We start from the raw sequence: 16,568 nt of genomic DNA on the forward strand, positions 1-16,568 counted from the left end.
GAGCAGAACACTGTCAAATCCCTACTAGTACCATAAGTATCATTGCGTGCGTGGAATTGCGAACAATAAAACAGCCAACTGCCTGCAGGCTGATATTTGGCAGGTAGTTTCGGTAATTGCCAAAACATGGGAGCGGACGGGAAGCACACACACGTAACACTCACAGCCATGCATTCACACATGCGCACACACACACACAAACACTTCCATTCACATCACTGTTGCCCAAACACATGCATGCACGAACCAAACAATAATGTAAAAGAAAACACACACTTACCTGCAGCCAGCTCTGCCTCGCAGGTTCCAAGAGGCTTGGCTGACCTTGAGGGAAGGCAGTAGTCCAAACGACATCACAGAGGGAGGTGGTCAGTGAGACTGATACCCCGCACCACTCTGTGATGATATGCCACTGATTGACACTCGACCCTGGGCACTTTAGGGCTTAAAACTGAGGCAACCAGGTGCGAGGCTACCCCTCGTCACTGAGGGGAGGGCCTCAGGGACCTTTTCTGAGCTGAGGACGTGACGGCCACAGGAGCTGTGACTTCCTCAGCCCAGCAAAGTTCGGCTCAGGCAGCCAGGAGCCTGCACATTTAGCGCATGTCCGTCTCCTGGCTCCTGGCTGCTTGACCTGAAAATGAACAGTGACCTTTGTTCACCTGACAGACACTGTTCATGAGGGGCAAAAGGTGGAGAGGCATGGACCCTCCGCCCCAATTGACCGGCCGCGCTTTGTTGGATTCTCGCTCTCGGGTTTTGTATTCCTCCAGTTACTGTACTAACTCGTTAGAACCAAACCGATTGCTCTCAGTTTACATATGAGCAAATAAAAATCGAAATATCAACATTATGACGATAAAAATAAAAGATACATGGCTTGGTATGTCTATGTGTATAAGAAAGGGACCATCCGTCTTTTTCGTGAGCTGAGCTAAGCTAATTTAGAGTGCGTTTATGAGAATTACAATTCTTTTTAACCTATCAATATGCTCAGTGTTGCTTTCACAGTAACACTGCCCTTAATTAAGTTAAACAAAACACATTTCAGTCTCAAAATGATGCACTTAGAAGTGTTCAAAACGAAATGATGCTGTTTCTCAGTAAACAAAATCGAGGTATCAAGGTGCAACATTTTGTTGCACAATACAATGGACATCGACTATTAGTGCATGTTGCTTCCAAAGTGTACAAGCGTAAAAGGTTTCCTTGCATCGTGTTTAAATAATATATGCAACACACTCCTTTTAATCCCATTTAAAATACACATGGCAAACTTAATTAGCCATATGGTCAGTAAACTTTGGTGGCGTTTCCCCTCCTATCGTTCCAGTCCAGCCTTCTTTTCGGTATGGTGTTGTTTGCATAAGATATTACGAATCACATTGCTCTGTGTTTGTCAATTTTTAAATCACGACTTTCACTTATGAACACGTATAATGTGCAGGCTCAGTTCTGTTTCATGGTATCCCTCTTTCCGGAGAGCTAACATAAATTTTCAATGCATTTTTCATCTACCTGGGTTGAACCAGCCCACATTTGGCAGACTCCGGAAGATACCGTACAATAGAACAGTACTTTTAGTCTCACTACTCTAATTTAAGTAAATGCACGTTGTGCATTTCCCTTTGATAAGCTATGTGCAGAGTTTTCTTTATAAATTGTTCTAATTATAGTGACTATTAATTTCGAAGGAAAGCTTTCCCAGATAATTACCCATTGTCTCTTTAGTCTGCATTATCTAGCTCCTTATAAGTGCAGCTGTTGCTTGCATTCAATTTATTTTCAGAGTTATGGTAATTATTGCTTTAAAGTGAACAAGTATATCCAAGAGGTAGATTCAAGATGAGAGAGGTTTCCATTTATAACCTAAGGGCATTGAGTACAGCATTATTAAGAATTATTATTTGTACATGTTTTAGAAAGTCTGTGGCAAGTGGCATTATGTACGAGTACTTAGACAGATAATGGCACCATTTTCAGTTGTTGCAATGGACAAATATCTCTTTTTGTAATTGAATGCTGAATATTATCATGTTTTTATTTTTTTGCAACAGCTAAACCTCATTTTATTAGGTACATTATTTCAAAAAATTATCAAAGCAGCTCTTTTCTCGTATAGGGAGATTGCACAGGTAGTGTGCACTAAGCTAAGGCAATCTTTGATTCAGTATCACTAGTATGTGATGCCATATGTTTAGTATTGGCCAACTTGCCATAGGGTGGTTAAACGTTTCATTTGTTTTTCTTCTCTGTACTGTAGCTGGTGCTGCCTTCTTGGTGATAATGAGTGCTTATTAAGATGTCGCTTCAGTTTATCCCCCAATATTTGGTTGCTTTTAAAATGGTGTTTCCTGCAGAAAGAGGCAGGGAACTTTAAAATGTACTAGGGCTTGTACCACAATTGTATCTTTACAATGGTACCATCATTAAAAATGTTGACAAGAATATAGTTAATAACAGAGAATAGAATCTGTGCATGACACATTTCTTGTTATTGTTAAGCCTTATTGGTATCGCACTAGCAATTTACAGAAGCCGGCTGGTTACATAAAGATTATTTCAATTAACTGAGGGGCATATGTTCAAGCCCCTATAACCGTGGGAACGTCACTTTTTGTGATGTTCCTGTGGCGATAGGGGCCTTCCCTTATGTACAAGGCAGCGTTATGCCACTTAATGTGCTTAAGGCTGCCTTGTACATAAGGCACCCTTTCTCACCAACTTAGCGTGAAAGGGCATGCAGTGGGTGTTATGTTGAGCATTCCATTACTGTATTTGATGCTGCCGCCTATGTACAAGGATGGCGTACATAGGAGGCAGAGCCAAAATTAAGACCGGGAAAATCCTTGTGTTAAGTTGACGAAACGAGGAGAAATGAATTATTTCTTCTAATTTTTGCTTTTACCTAATAAAAAAGCAAAATGCCATGGCTTGTTTATGTACAGGAAGGTGTCCCTTCCTGTACATGAACAAACCTTTTTAAAAAATGCAATTTTGTAACTTTCATATGTGCTGCATGAAGCAGCACACATGAACGTTACAAAATATAATTTTAGGATTGTTTATGTGCAGGAAGGTACAACTTCCTACACATAACCAATCCTCCCCTGCACCAGACACCCTTGCACTCTGGTGCAAGGGTGCCTGTGTTGACGCTAAGTTGTTAAACTTAGCGCCATCGCAGGGGGAAACGCAAGGCTGCACCACATTCTTGTAAATAGTGGCGGAGAGTTCCATTAAGCCAAGGAGGCTAACGACATGCTTCGCCACTTCATTGCACATATACCCCTTAGACTCTTACTTGCATCAACTCTTTAGCTGATAGCACACTCCACCACCCCAATGAGGTTATCTTCATTGACTCGCATACGAGAAGGGCACTTTCCACGGGCATGGTGGTGCAGTTCCCAACCATTTATGAAGCATATTTATCACCTCCCCTATATGACATGTTAGATCCTTCCATAAGAACCATTAATATCTGATCGTCCACACCTCCTCTCCTCTTTTGTTTCCTATTTGGTCAAGATTTTAATATTTTGACCTCTTTCAGAAACCCATATTTGTTTCACCCCTCAATTTAAATTTCCTCTCCTGTATTTTCAAATTAGCATTTAATGATAATCATGATACATTATACGATGTTACACCTAAACATTTTCCAACACCTTGGGTAGTGCTTTCCTTTCTAAGTAACTCAAAAAGAATAACAGTAAACATAGACTACATCAGTTTTTTTTGTTGACATGCCCACTTACAAATCGTATTATGAGAAATCTCAGGCCCACCAAAGGCTGTCCTGGAACCTGACACATGTATCAATCTGACTTCCTATCCAGGTCTCGAAAGGTGCAAAAACTCAGCTAACAGCGCGGGGGACTATCTGTTCCAATTCCTATTAGTGTCAGAGCTGCTAAAACTTTGAGGAAGTTAATATACCTAAGGATAGGATCAGTAGATCTAAATCACAACCCACCTTTCCTAGGATCAAAACACAACTCCTCAACAAAGAGTTCATGCTCCTCAATTTAAGATCAATTTCAATAAAATATAATTCAAATAAATTAATACTAAACATAATACTAAGATGGTTATGCTTAACAGCTTGGATAGCAACAGTGGAGCCTCACCTGTATGACACAATAACTCAAGGAAATATTATTATAATGAGAATCTCTCTCAACTAAAAGGGGCAGAAGAACTGAAATTGTGTATAAGGAATTCCTGCATAATATACCCCCTCCTAGCTTCTCAGCAACAGAATGAAAAGCTCTACTAATTTAACAAAATGAATACCCCAATTTAGCAATGACTTTCAATGGCTGAGGGATTTAATTATTTTTCAGCGGATGGGTTACTCCGTCACAACAGTGATGGATATCCTGTTCGCTGAAATATAAATTCCATAAGGTATTATGGGATTTATATTTCATTGGACGGGATCTCCATCACCGTTGTGACGGAATAACCCATTTGCTGAAATCTAAATCAGTCCGTCAGTCACTACTCTAACTGTAAGTCAGCTCCTCATCTTTCTATGTCACTTCAGCAGATTAGATCAATGTCTGTAACTCCCACCACTAATCATTGAATCAGAGCACTCTACTGAAAACACTATGGACTGTAACTTTAAGAATGCTGGCAAAATAAGTACCTTTAAACCTCTTCCCTTAATTTGGAGTCATCAATTTACCTTTACCGTTAAACATTATAAAAATGAGATGCTTCAACATCTCAAAATACCTTTGATCTAACAATGCAAAATTGTAATTGAAAGGAGCTGACCCTGAGCTTCTTGGAAGGTATCATCACCAATTCAAGACCCTCAATAAAGACTTTTATTGCTTGGAATAAACAATTATACATTTCAATGAATGGCTGTCAAAATTGAAATGCAGTTATCCCATGGAAAGAAATGTGAATCACCAAAATACTCCTGGTCAGACAAATAGCTAAGAAAGAAACTGTCTTTCCACAAACTTAATACTGTGCATGTATGGAGAAAAACTAGACCCAAAAAGTAGAAAAACATACCCACTGGTTCTACTGGGCAAACGAAAAATAGTACTGATCTCACCTTTGATTTTGAATCTTGCTCTGCAAAGGTAGTGTTCAGAATTAATTTAGAATTTAAGAACCAATCAACTTGCTCATATGAAACGGCCCATTTGAACACATTTTGAGATGCATTAACATCTACTCTCTTGCACAGGCACAGGTTAACACACTTATCTACATTCAAAGATACCTTTGAACAGTTACACCTATAGCCAAGTTGTCAAATTTCATCGACCAAAAACAGCACCCAAAAATCCTTCTCTCAATTGACTGAACAAAACTTTTTTAAACTAACATCTAACTGATGTTGGTCCGCTGGCAATCTGCACAAAAATAGCTGTTTACAGAAGCTCCACAAACAATAACCAAGCATTCACCCACTTTGAGAACTATAACAAATTAGTTTAATTGTTCATTTATTTATCCTCTACTAAATAGAAGATGGGTCTGTTTGCAAGTAAACGGGACAGCCACATACAAATAGCAAACACACCCTTTCAGGCTAATTTCAGGGGGAAATGAGTCCAGCGTTGCATGCGTCCTTGTTCGGGGAGGTCCTGGCTTACACGCTGGACTGTTCCAATTGGATCAGGGTCAAGACTCATTTGCATATCACTGGGTCCAAACTGTGGGAGAACGGTGTGCAAAATAAAGATGGATTGATAATTATCAGTGGCTGTGATTAATTCAAGCATTCCATTCATCACTTTTTTGTATAGTTTAGTTAGTCACTCTAGGTAGAACAGTTATACCCAGATGTAGGTGCCATGCACACTGTGTCATGGGAACCAAGCTGTACCCAGCTGAGTTGCTTCTGTTGCAGTTCAGGGATGCCATTACTTGGCAGGTCAGGCCGGACTGGTTCAATTGGAGCAAGGCCAAGACTGATTTGCATATAGCTTGGTCCAAACTGAGGTGGTTTACATGGTGTGTAACAAAATGATGGACTGGGATGCCGCAGCACATAATTTCCATTGGTGAGATTAAGTCAAGCATTCTATACATGTTTTTTTTTGTATACTTTAGTTTGTCACTCCAAGTGGGACAGGAATGGCCAAATACGGGCTCTGTGCACACTGTGTCACTGAAAGCAAGCTGTATCCAGCTGATAAGCCCATAACTAGGGTAATACCGATCCTTGGTTGCTTGTGAACCGGTTCAGGGAGTTTGGGATGGATTGTTCTAATTGGAGTGGGTTCAAGACTAATTTGCACACAGCTGCATCCAAATTGAAGTGGAATGGTGTGCAAAATAATGATGAACTGAGATGTGGCCTGAGTAATTAGCAGTGGCTGGGATTCATTCAAGCATTCCATCTATCACTTTTCTCATACATAGAAAAAACATAACACACCATCTGATACACAGGTTGGCTTCTATCCTTGCAAAGGGATATAATCCATTCTAGTTGCCACCATAGAACAGATGATAACACATGAAAACTCCAAAGTGATAGATGCACATATTCTACTCAACCTCTTTGCTTATTTGAACATTTCCCATCACCTAACACTAAAGACCCTACTGCAGAATGTGGGAATTCATGACAAAGCCTTGGACTAGCTATCACCTTCTTGGAAAACCAGAACCACATCATCTTCCATCTACCAGGCACCCTCGAGCCCTACCACCTGGAAGCTCATAAATGAGCCATCTCATCGCTTCTTCAACGTCCATCATAGTCTTCTGCCTAGATTGAGGCACTGCTTCTGTCTTACTATTACAGTTACATTGTTGACACTCAGATCATCCACCATGCTGTATGTATTGAGACAAAACAAGATCACCTCTCAAACCTTCATAAACCACACATTCCTCTTCCCAAATAGGACAAACTACGATCACACACCCTCCATCCAAACACAAAGGCATGCCTGTAGTTGCTGTGGATAGTTTAAGAGTGCAACAATGCCATACTAGTGACATCTACATGTTATACCATTCCCATCTAACAAACCATATTCACACTGTTAAAGATGTTCTCAAAAAGGAGTTTTCAGAAAAACCATTGGGTGATGCGGTCTTTGTCACCAGTAACAAGAATCTTCCCCATATTGTCAAGGTGTCAGATTTGTGTGGGACTTCATGATCAAAGGTTCAAATTCTGGCATGTCCACTCAGTCTTTAATCCCTCTGTGTCAATACAATGATTACAATTGCATTGGGTAAAAATAAGCATCTATTTGCGACCAATAGGCTTCATGGGTTGAACAGGCAATTATCCAATACACATATTGCTAGGATATTATATCCCAGGCATGGAAGACATACGGGTTGACTGGTAAAAGACAAACACAAATCATTCCAGCAAGATAACGCTTCTTCTGACTTAAGGTGACCTTGAACTCTCAAGTTGTGTTAAAGTAGTCACATTAATTTAAATACATCTTAAAAGATATAGTAAAAAGCATAATCACCTTTATAAGGGCATATTACTCAAAAGGCATTATCAGAAAGTACAGCACATGCATCCAAAGCCTTCCATATCTTTTTTTTTTTTTAAATCTTTATTTTTAGCCTTCCATATTTTTATTCCAGGATGTTACAGCACATCCTGTACTCTTTTATTAGCTCATGAATGTCGTGTCTAGAAAAACCGACTCAGATAGCTATTGCTTCATCCTGGCATAAAAGTCATGCCCAAATAAACTTAAAATCTCACCAATTTAAAAAGGTCGCTCTTCTTTGTGATCATTTATTGGTTACTTAATACCAGACATCTACTCACTGGGAGAATGAACAACATTTTTCCTAAATAGTCCATATATTTAAAAAAATCTATTCTCAGATGAACATTTTAGTAAGTGAGCGAGGAAACATGACTGGTTTATGATTATTTGTACAAAGCTATGATTTTTCTTCACCAATTACAATTTAAAACACATATATTTTAGGTGTCATGTTACATAATATGCACCTAATCATAAAACATGGGGGCACACGTCTCAGTCTCAGCTGTGTGCATCACAGCTTAAAGTATAGCTTTCAGGCAAACAGTGGTATGACTTCTTGGGTATGTGCAGACCCTCACCTATGCTGTCTCTGTAATGTGTTTGATGTGGCAAAAGCTCACCCCAAGGGGTGCAAAGTCTATGGGAGACTGCTCTCTTGGTTCTTTGGGAAAATGTTGTTACCTAATAAAGGTATCCTTGTAGGGAAAGCACAACATGTACGCCTTCTCAGGGATGATCAAAATCTTCGCTTCTTAAGTTAGGAAGGAGGGCTGGTCCAAGTGCATGCTTTGCAAGAGTAAAGGCATCAGGAATAGTAGTAATGTTCCAACAATCATGTTAAAATATATGCATGCTAATGAGGGAAGACTCCCTCCTTAAGGTGGTGCTTCTTTAATAGCATTGTCACATTCACTACTGTAGAAGGTGTTGGGCAGCTCCATTTGCAATACAACAGCACCTGGATACCCCTGTGGCGATAAACCGCGCTTTATAAATACTGATTGATTGATTGTGTGATAGGCACAAAGGAACACATAATTTCAATTATGCTGCTTTGGGTGCCCAGCAAACAAACACTTATGGGCTCTTATATGTCTTTCAAACTACTTCTATAGTGGTGTTTGCTATAAATTTGCATAAGCAAAATGTTACATTGGCTGACATAGGTCAGGGTTAGAAAACATTTCCCAGGAAACGCTGTAAGAGAACAATAAAATGTGCCAATTGACTGATCTGTGCCATCATAGTCAGCAGTTATGAATAATGGATATGGACGGCTTCTTCCTTGTATCCAAGTAGACCCTAACAGCATTTGTCAAATTCTCAGCTATTCACTGCATGAAAGTACCTATGAGGTGACACAGGAGAGGTACATTAAAATCAATACACTATAATATGAGCAGCTTTGGTAAGGAAGATATACTTTTGTGTGGAAAAGGAAGATGGCAAGCAAATAAGAATATTTGGGAGCATTCAAAAGAGGTAATTTTGTTTAGTTAGAAAACAATTAAGTAAAATAACTGGACACATTTACATGTGAATGACCCTTTACAGAATTAACTGCAAGCCCCATTCCTGTAAGCCCAGTGACCAAATAACAATTAGAAAGTCTTAAAGATATCAAACTATAGTAGTGAAAAATCACAATAATTGGTTTCTCATTAATGCATCTTGTCCGTCCATGATCATTGAAGAGATAATTTTTATGTTTTAAGTCATTTCATGTGTTAAATCATTTCACTGTCACTATATGTTCATTTCATGTCCATAAAACATTCTTTACTATTTCAGAATGGAGATCTAATACAGTTTGATGACATTCCTCTAAATGATATGCAGGTAAGATATCCTCTGTTATGCTGAGGGAAGATTACCAGCGATGGCTGACCAATAAGATTGAACCACCAATAACTAACTAGCCAGTCATATTTCTATACTTTTTAACGCTGGCTTCCTGTAGTTAAACTTCAATTAGTCATGTGATTTAAATGGGCTGACATGTTTTGCGACTGCTTTCATTGTGCACCATATGTTTAATCTCACCTCCTTATATTCCTGTCCGTCATTTCCCATTCAAAAATTATTTAGGATCTCATCATGAGCATTATTCACAACTCAAACACACGTCATCTGTGTGTCATATATATGTATGTTTCAGTATAGAGTTCTGGTATACTTATGCTTCAGTTCCTAATATTCAAGTCCCTAAATTCCATTTTACTTATTGGAAAACAACAGGTGAGCAATGTTTTAATGTGAGAGAAAGAACCTGGTTAAAATGTTATCATCTAAGGCCCTGATTTTGATATCAGGCGGAGCGCCATCGATTGGGTGTCTGTGGATGCCTGCCCGACATCCAGGCTATTGGTCTGACCACCGGATTACAAGAACGGTGGTCAGAGTAATGATGTCGGGGGGAAAACTGTGGACTCCGACAGACTCAAGGAGCCAGTTGGGGTGACGGTCGGACTCTAATCCCTACAATGGAGGCCGTGCCAGCGCAGGCACTGCCATAGAGATTAGGATACCCTTTTCTAATTGCCTGTTCATGGTGGTCCTACCGCCATGAATAGGCAGACGAAAAGTCCTGAAGCAGTGCCCCCATTCCCTGTGGGCCACAGCTTAGTGGCCTGGGGGGCGCATGCAGTGCCCCCATACATACATGCAATGTATACCAGGCACCACATGCAGTGCCCCCCATACGTCCATGCACTGTATACCAGGCACCACCTGCTGCCTGGCACATGGTGCACAAATTTTCGAGGGCGGCTTGTGCTGCTGCTTTTTTCCTGGGCCACAGCATAAGTTATGCTAGAAAACAGCATTTTAGGACCAATTGCACGGTGGTCATATCCTAATAGGGTGATGGTGGTCTGATGCTCGTCTGACCGCCATCAGCACACCCCATAGTTGATGCTGTCTTTTCATAAAACTACACAGATAAATCTATGTAGATGCCTATAAAAACAAATGTTCATATATTCCGACTTTAGCAGAGCTAATCTTCCAGGGTTGATCCTGATTGTGATTTGGGAGGCTATGTATGCAAGTGATGGTGACCAAAGTCTTTGCCTGAAATTCATACAGACAAGTTCATGTCGAAGGCATGTGGATACTCCCATCATCTAGAATGCCATGTCACAGACAGTTAACATGAAATCTTTCTCTCACTACGGCTACATCTTGGATGGAGCATACTAAAATCAGATATCTATACTACTATTATAAAGAGAGAACTTGCACCTTTGAGCCAGGTAAACTCGAAAACTACACCACCAATCTGAACACCCAAGACATCTTAGAAAACCTCAGGGCAAGCAGAAGGACATAGGCTACATAAAAATAAAAATAAAACGTTGTTTAAAATATTTAGAAATAAAAATAAAGTAGTCCCTTGCAAGTAGCGCCGGCCACGACGTATGCGTGAGGGGAGTAGCGTCGTTCACGAGCAACAGGAAGAGCGAGGACATGAGCGCCGGGAGGAGCGTCTGCGTGAGGGGAGGAGCGGAGTTCACCAGCAACAGGAAGAGGGGAGAACATGAGCGCCGGGAGGAGCTGCGGAGCAGCGAGAAGCGGAGGAGCAGTGGCAGTGCGGGGAGGAGCAGCGGATGAGGTAGCTGACAAGCGGTCAAGCATTGGAGAGGTAAACACTCCAGCGTAGGGAGGAGCGGCGGATGAGGTAAGTCGGGACCTGGGGGGGGTTACAAAGCCGGGGCGGGAGGAGGGAGGCGGGCGGGAGGCTCAAGGCGCAAGGCGGGAGGCGGGAGGCAGTAGGCGTAATGCCCAATGTCGGGGCGGGGGGGTGGTGGGCGGGAGGCTCAAGGCACAAGGCTCAAGGCGGGAGGCGGTATGGCCAATGTCGGGGCGGGAGGCGGGAGGGATGCGGACTGGGCAATGTCGGGGGGGGGGTGCACAGAGGCTTAAAATGCTGCCCCCAGCCCCCTTCTGCCCCGGGCAAAGCCGGGGCGGGCTGCTAGTTTAAAATATAATGCATAAAAGGTCATCTTTCATTTTGAAAAGAGAGTCGCTCTACTTTAAATCTGCATTGAATATGCAAGTTGTCAGCCTTAACATCAAAATTATTCCCTAATAAATTAATTATTTTCCAGAAAGGAAAATCTTGACTCAGCTTTGATAATTTGACTGATCAGCAAGTCAAACCACTGAAAATGCATGATCTGTTGTGTGTTGCAAAAACAATCAAATGATAAAGAATGAATTTAAATGTCCACTCTGAGCTCAAGCAAAAGAAGAAAGGAATGGAAAGATAAAACAATAAGAAAATTGGGCAAAAGTGTCAAAATTCCTGTGGAAAAAGAAAGCATTAAGAAAAATTGATTGCTGATGTTGGCCACTTGTGAAAATCAGGTAATCTCCAAAAATATCGAAGTACCCATAAACTAGACTACTGCCACAAGGAAACCAAGTTAGACAGACTTTTGATGACTTGCAGTGGTTAAGAATGGTGCAGTATTTTGCTTTCTGTTTTAGCTCCTTAGCACCTAGGCTTCCAGAAGCAAGTTCTTCAGCAGGCAGCAATGCTGAAGAATTGGGAGCAGGAAAGTAAGTTATGCAAAGACTGGCTTGAGTGATCCTAATTAAATACCTGGAAGGCTCACACTTTCTAATCTCTAAATTGGACTATTATGTGTTGGAATCCTCTTTTCTGGGAGTACTCAATGTCACAAAAATGTGCAAATGAAAATTCAACATTACTCAAAGGCATTTTATGTCTAAGGATCTTCCACATACCCTCAAACTCCACCCATTCATGAACCGTCAACCTCAAAGCTATCGCTGTATGTTTTGATGGTCATTACCTTGGATCTCCAAGGGAGAAAAGGGAATTCTGAGTAGAGCATGGACTTCTCTGTGAAAAGAGCTAGGGGTGGGCAGAGAGATTAACTACCAAATTCCAGGCCAAGCAAATGCAGATTACTCCCTTCTTCCAAAGCACTGTGTGTTCTGTCCTTGGGGGTCTGCACTGGTGATGGTGTATGTGGAGTTGTTAAGAATTGTGATCATATTTTACATAAACCAGTTAGAAGTGTTAACAACCCACCAATTTATTTAGATATATAATTTTCCATATCCGATCCATTAAGTATTAATATGACAATAGATTACTCAAATCATCGGACAACAAATTTGATAATTTCAGACCTTTTTACCTATAGATATTAAATTTGATAATTTACTCTATCATTATTCTTGATATTTAATGGATAATTCATCACTATTTGTCCTCATAAAAATTAGTTCTGGAGCAATGCTGTCAGAGTTTGATGTACATTTGTGGTTTCTCTGACATTTATTTTGAGATGTGGGGAAAATATGCTGTTGTATGGCCCCCTAACTGACCCAGAAACAGCAGGCTATATGGCATATGTACTTAGTACCAGTATCAGGGTATACACACTGTAATGTGGACTGCTGTGGATTAACAAAATCACACCATTTATTATGAGGACGTCTTGAGACAAGTAATCATCATTACTGCAAATGTGCAAATGTTATTATATCTCGACCACTACAAACTAAGGAGACTGTTTGAGCATAATACTCACTGAATTAGGTACTTCAGTATTTGTGTTCCAATATTTCTCACTTGTTGTTTTTGACCCAACAGCTTAGCTAAACAACTTACTACACTTTAAGTGATTCTTAATGTTTTAGACGCTTTCAGTCAGTGCTTACCTTGGCTAATAATACTTTTGGATACATTAGCTCTACAAAGAGTTTACCCTATGATATCTGTTTTCCTTGATGAATCTAATTCTGAAAGATCTTGAAGAGGTCTGCTTGTCCAGTACATGAAGTCCTTCTGCTGGTTATGTTTTATATTTACTTCAATACCCAAAGCGGTGTATATCTTTACTGTTTCTTCAAAGGGCACTTCAGAGTGCCCGAAAGGAAACAGATCGTAGAGTAGGCAAATAAATATATAAGTGGTTCAGAGTCCATCTAGATGGGGAGGGTAGCCCTTAGTTCTGCATTCTTTGATTGAACGAGATGGTGACAAAGATTCTAGTTGAAAACTGCCCTTAAAAATTCAGTTTTTAGGAGTTTCCTCTATTGAAGATAGTTACAATGAGCTCAGAGATGAGGAATGAGACAGTTTCAAAGTTTTGGGCCCTGGACTCCTAAGGTTCTTCTGCTCTATTTTAGTCTCTTGAAGGCGCACATTTGGGCCACCTGAATGGAGGCTGATCCAAGTTCCTAGCTGGTATGTAGCAGTGATCCAATTTTTGGAAGTAGCCAGGACTTTTGCCCTTGTTAGATTTGTGCATGGGGCAGGGTTTAAAATTTGTTTTTGCATTCCACTGTGATCTTATTGAATGCTTTTAAATCCAGTTTGAGGTGGCAATAAAGAAAAACTAGTATACTGCGAACTTTAATGCAATTACTGTCACAAATGTATTATTTCGGTTACCTTGTCACAGAATTAAGAATTCTTGTCAAAACTGAAAAACAAAAAATCTAAATCTCGAACAAAAACTGCTTAATACATTTACAACACATGCTGTCCTCCTGCAATCTCTAATTTATTTGAGTTGATGATAAATATTCTGCATGTGAATCTATATTCAGTTGGGCCTTAAGTAATGCTTGACACAAGTTCTTTAGAATCCGATACACAAGGAGGTTATCCTTCTTACTTGGTCAATGCACTTTGTTACCTACTGTTCTGCCAGTTTATGGTTCTATAAATGCACGACAGCTGTTTGTTAAAGATGTGACAGGAATAAATGGTTTCACTATTGTGCAATTCTACATCACTATTGAATAGCTGGATAGTATTGAAAGGGAGATCAAACTGCAGGACGCTTCTCATGCCCAGAACCCACACGCTGACACACTCGCTCAGATACACGGGAAAAGTGACTGAATTATTCAGATGAGGCGAATAGGGAACTGGCTTTTCTCTGTAGAGAGGCGCAGGCACATCGCTTTGGTGACGGCGATCGCCCTGGTAAAACTCTTGCTAATCTCCTTTGTCTGCCTTGCGTAGCATTGTATATTACCGCTCTGCACGACGCCGGCCCTTCCTGCACTACCTTCCCATTAGAAATAAAAGTGCTCTTCACTGCATTCTACACACAACTATATATGTCCGGATCTGTACCGCCTTGCGAAGTTCTTGACCAATATTTTGATACTCTTCAACTCCTCTGGCTCGGTAATTCACATCTGGAATTCCTGGATGAGCCCTTCTCTAAGGAGGAGATCCTAGCTGCTATAAACAGCTTTTATAAGTTCTTCGCTCCTCTTTTGATTCCCCATTTAGCTGGCATGTATAACGAGATCTTTGAAATGGGCCAGTTCCCCCCATGGCTGCGTGAGGCACGCTTAATTCTACTTCTCAAGCCAGACAAGCCCCCGAGCAGAAAGACTCCTATCGCCCTCTTTCCCTCATCAACACAGACAACAACATTTTTGCCAAGCTGCTTGCCTCCTGTACACTTCCACTCATGCCACCCAGACCAGTCTGGTTTTATCTCCGGTCGCACCACCTCTCACAACCTCCGGACCATTTTCTCTATCCTTCACCAAATTAACCCTTTGCTCCCGGCAGTAGCAGCCTTGCTAGATGCCACCAAGGCCTTCAACACCTTGGAATGGCCCTTCTTGTTTATCTCCTTCCCCGCCTGGGCTTCAGTCAGGTCTTTATTAGCACAATGTTACTTCTGTCTACACTCCCCACAACCCGTCTCCGTATCAACGGGCAGGTACTCGACAGGGCTGCCCGCTCTCTCCCATGCTCTTCGCTGTCGCTATGAAACCTCTTGCAGCCTGTCTCCGGCAGCATCATACCTAAAGAGGCATTGGATTCGTGGCTCAGGCTTTACTTGTTTCCATGTACGTGGACGACATCACTCTCTATGTCCGTAACCCCCAGGAGAATCTCAGTCCTCTAGCCCGCGAGGTGATACGTTTTGGTGGCTATTCTGGCATTCAGGTTAATTGGAATAAATCTGTATTATTTCCTCTCATGGACGGCATGACCCCCTTTGATCCTGATTACCCTTCTGTGTGGGCTTCAGAACCCACTAGGTATCTGGGTGTCTGGTTAAGCAGAGACGTGAATGAAATCTGGAGAGCTAACTTTGGCAACGCAGTAGATTGGTTAGAGTCCAAGATCCCCCTTTGAAACCGGCTGCCACTCTCTCTGGCCAGGCCCATAGCAATTGCCAAAATGGTAGTGCTCCCGAAGTTCTTATATCTCTTTGTCAACATCCCCATTCCTCTCACTGCTCATTTCTTTCAGAAGGTTCGCTCTTTGCTTATTACACTGGTTTGGGCCGGACGGCAACACAGGATCGCTTACGATGTTCTGACTCTTCCGATGTCGCGGGTGGGCTAGGAGCCTGGACTTTAATCTCTATGCTCTTGGCGCTCAGGCCAGCTTTCTCCATTTTTGGCTCCACCCTACTCTGTTCCAACCCCATGTCGCAGTTGACGCTGACCCCGCCGCCCAGTGGCCGCTCACAACTGCACTGTTCGCCCCGGTGAAACTCCAACGCATGGAGATCGACACGGTCGAAACCTTGCCCTGGGCCTGTGACGGAATTTGTAAGATTTCCGGCTTTGCTATGCTTTCCGCTAACACCATGCCCATTGCTCATCACCCTGCTTTGCCTCCACTACAGTCGTCGGGGATGGTCAAACACGCTGCTCGTTTAGGCCTCTCGACAATTTCGGACCTGTATCCCTGGGATACCTTTTTTTCGCTTGCCACTGACTCTGGCCCCATGGACACCCTGTTATTTTACCAACTCCGGACTGTTTTCAGGAAGCTCCACTCCACCTTTCTCCAGCCTCCTCCCTCGTTGGCCACTCTTGATCTTCTTTATGCCTCTTCCTCTCCCAAGAATATGTTTCCCAAAATTTATGCTCACACGCTTGCAGCGTCCTCCATCTCTACCGACTGGGCACGCATTGCATGGGGCGAGGACCTAGGTATCGAGATTTCTCAAGTGGATTGCTTGTATTGTTGTACTCAGATAAAACGCCTCTCCCCCAACTATAGTATGCGCCTCATTCACTTCAAAT

General features: G+C 41.7%; 1 protein-coding gene across 7 annotated transcripts in view; it reads left to right on the plus strand.

The window, feature by feature from the left end:
• DAB1 (DAB adaptor protein 1) overlaps positions 1-16,568 on the plus strand; it is a 964,054-nt gene that overhangs the window by 844,620 nt on the left and 102,866 nt on the right. For 6 of the 7 annotated variants that reach the window (XM_078670000.1, XM_078670038.1, XM_078670019.1 and 3 more), the window contains one exon: positions 9,306-9,353. The exons of the other annotated variant lie outside the window; for it this stretch is intronic. In XM_078670000.1, coding sequence (XP_078526126.1) covers positions 9,306-9,353 — 48 coding nt within the window. The remainder of the gene's footprint in view (positions 1-9,305; positions 9,354-16,568) is intronic. 7 annotated transcript variants of the gene reach the window in all.

This window comes from Lissotriton helveticus, chromosome 1_2, assembly GCF_964261635.1.
Source record: "Lissotriton helveticus chromosome 1_2, aLisHel1.1, whole genome shotgun sequence".
NCBI classification, from domain to species: domain Eukaryota; kingdom Metazoa; phylum Chordata; class Amphibia; order Caudata; family Salamandridae; genus Lissotriton; species Lissotriton helveticus.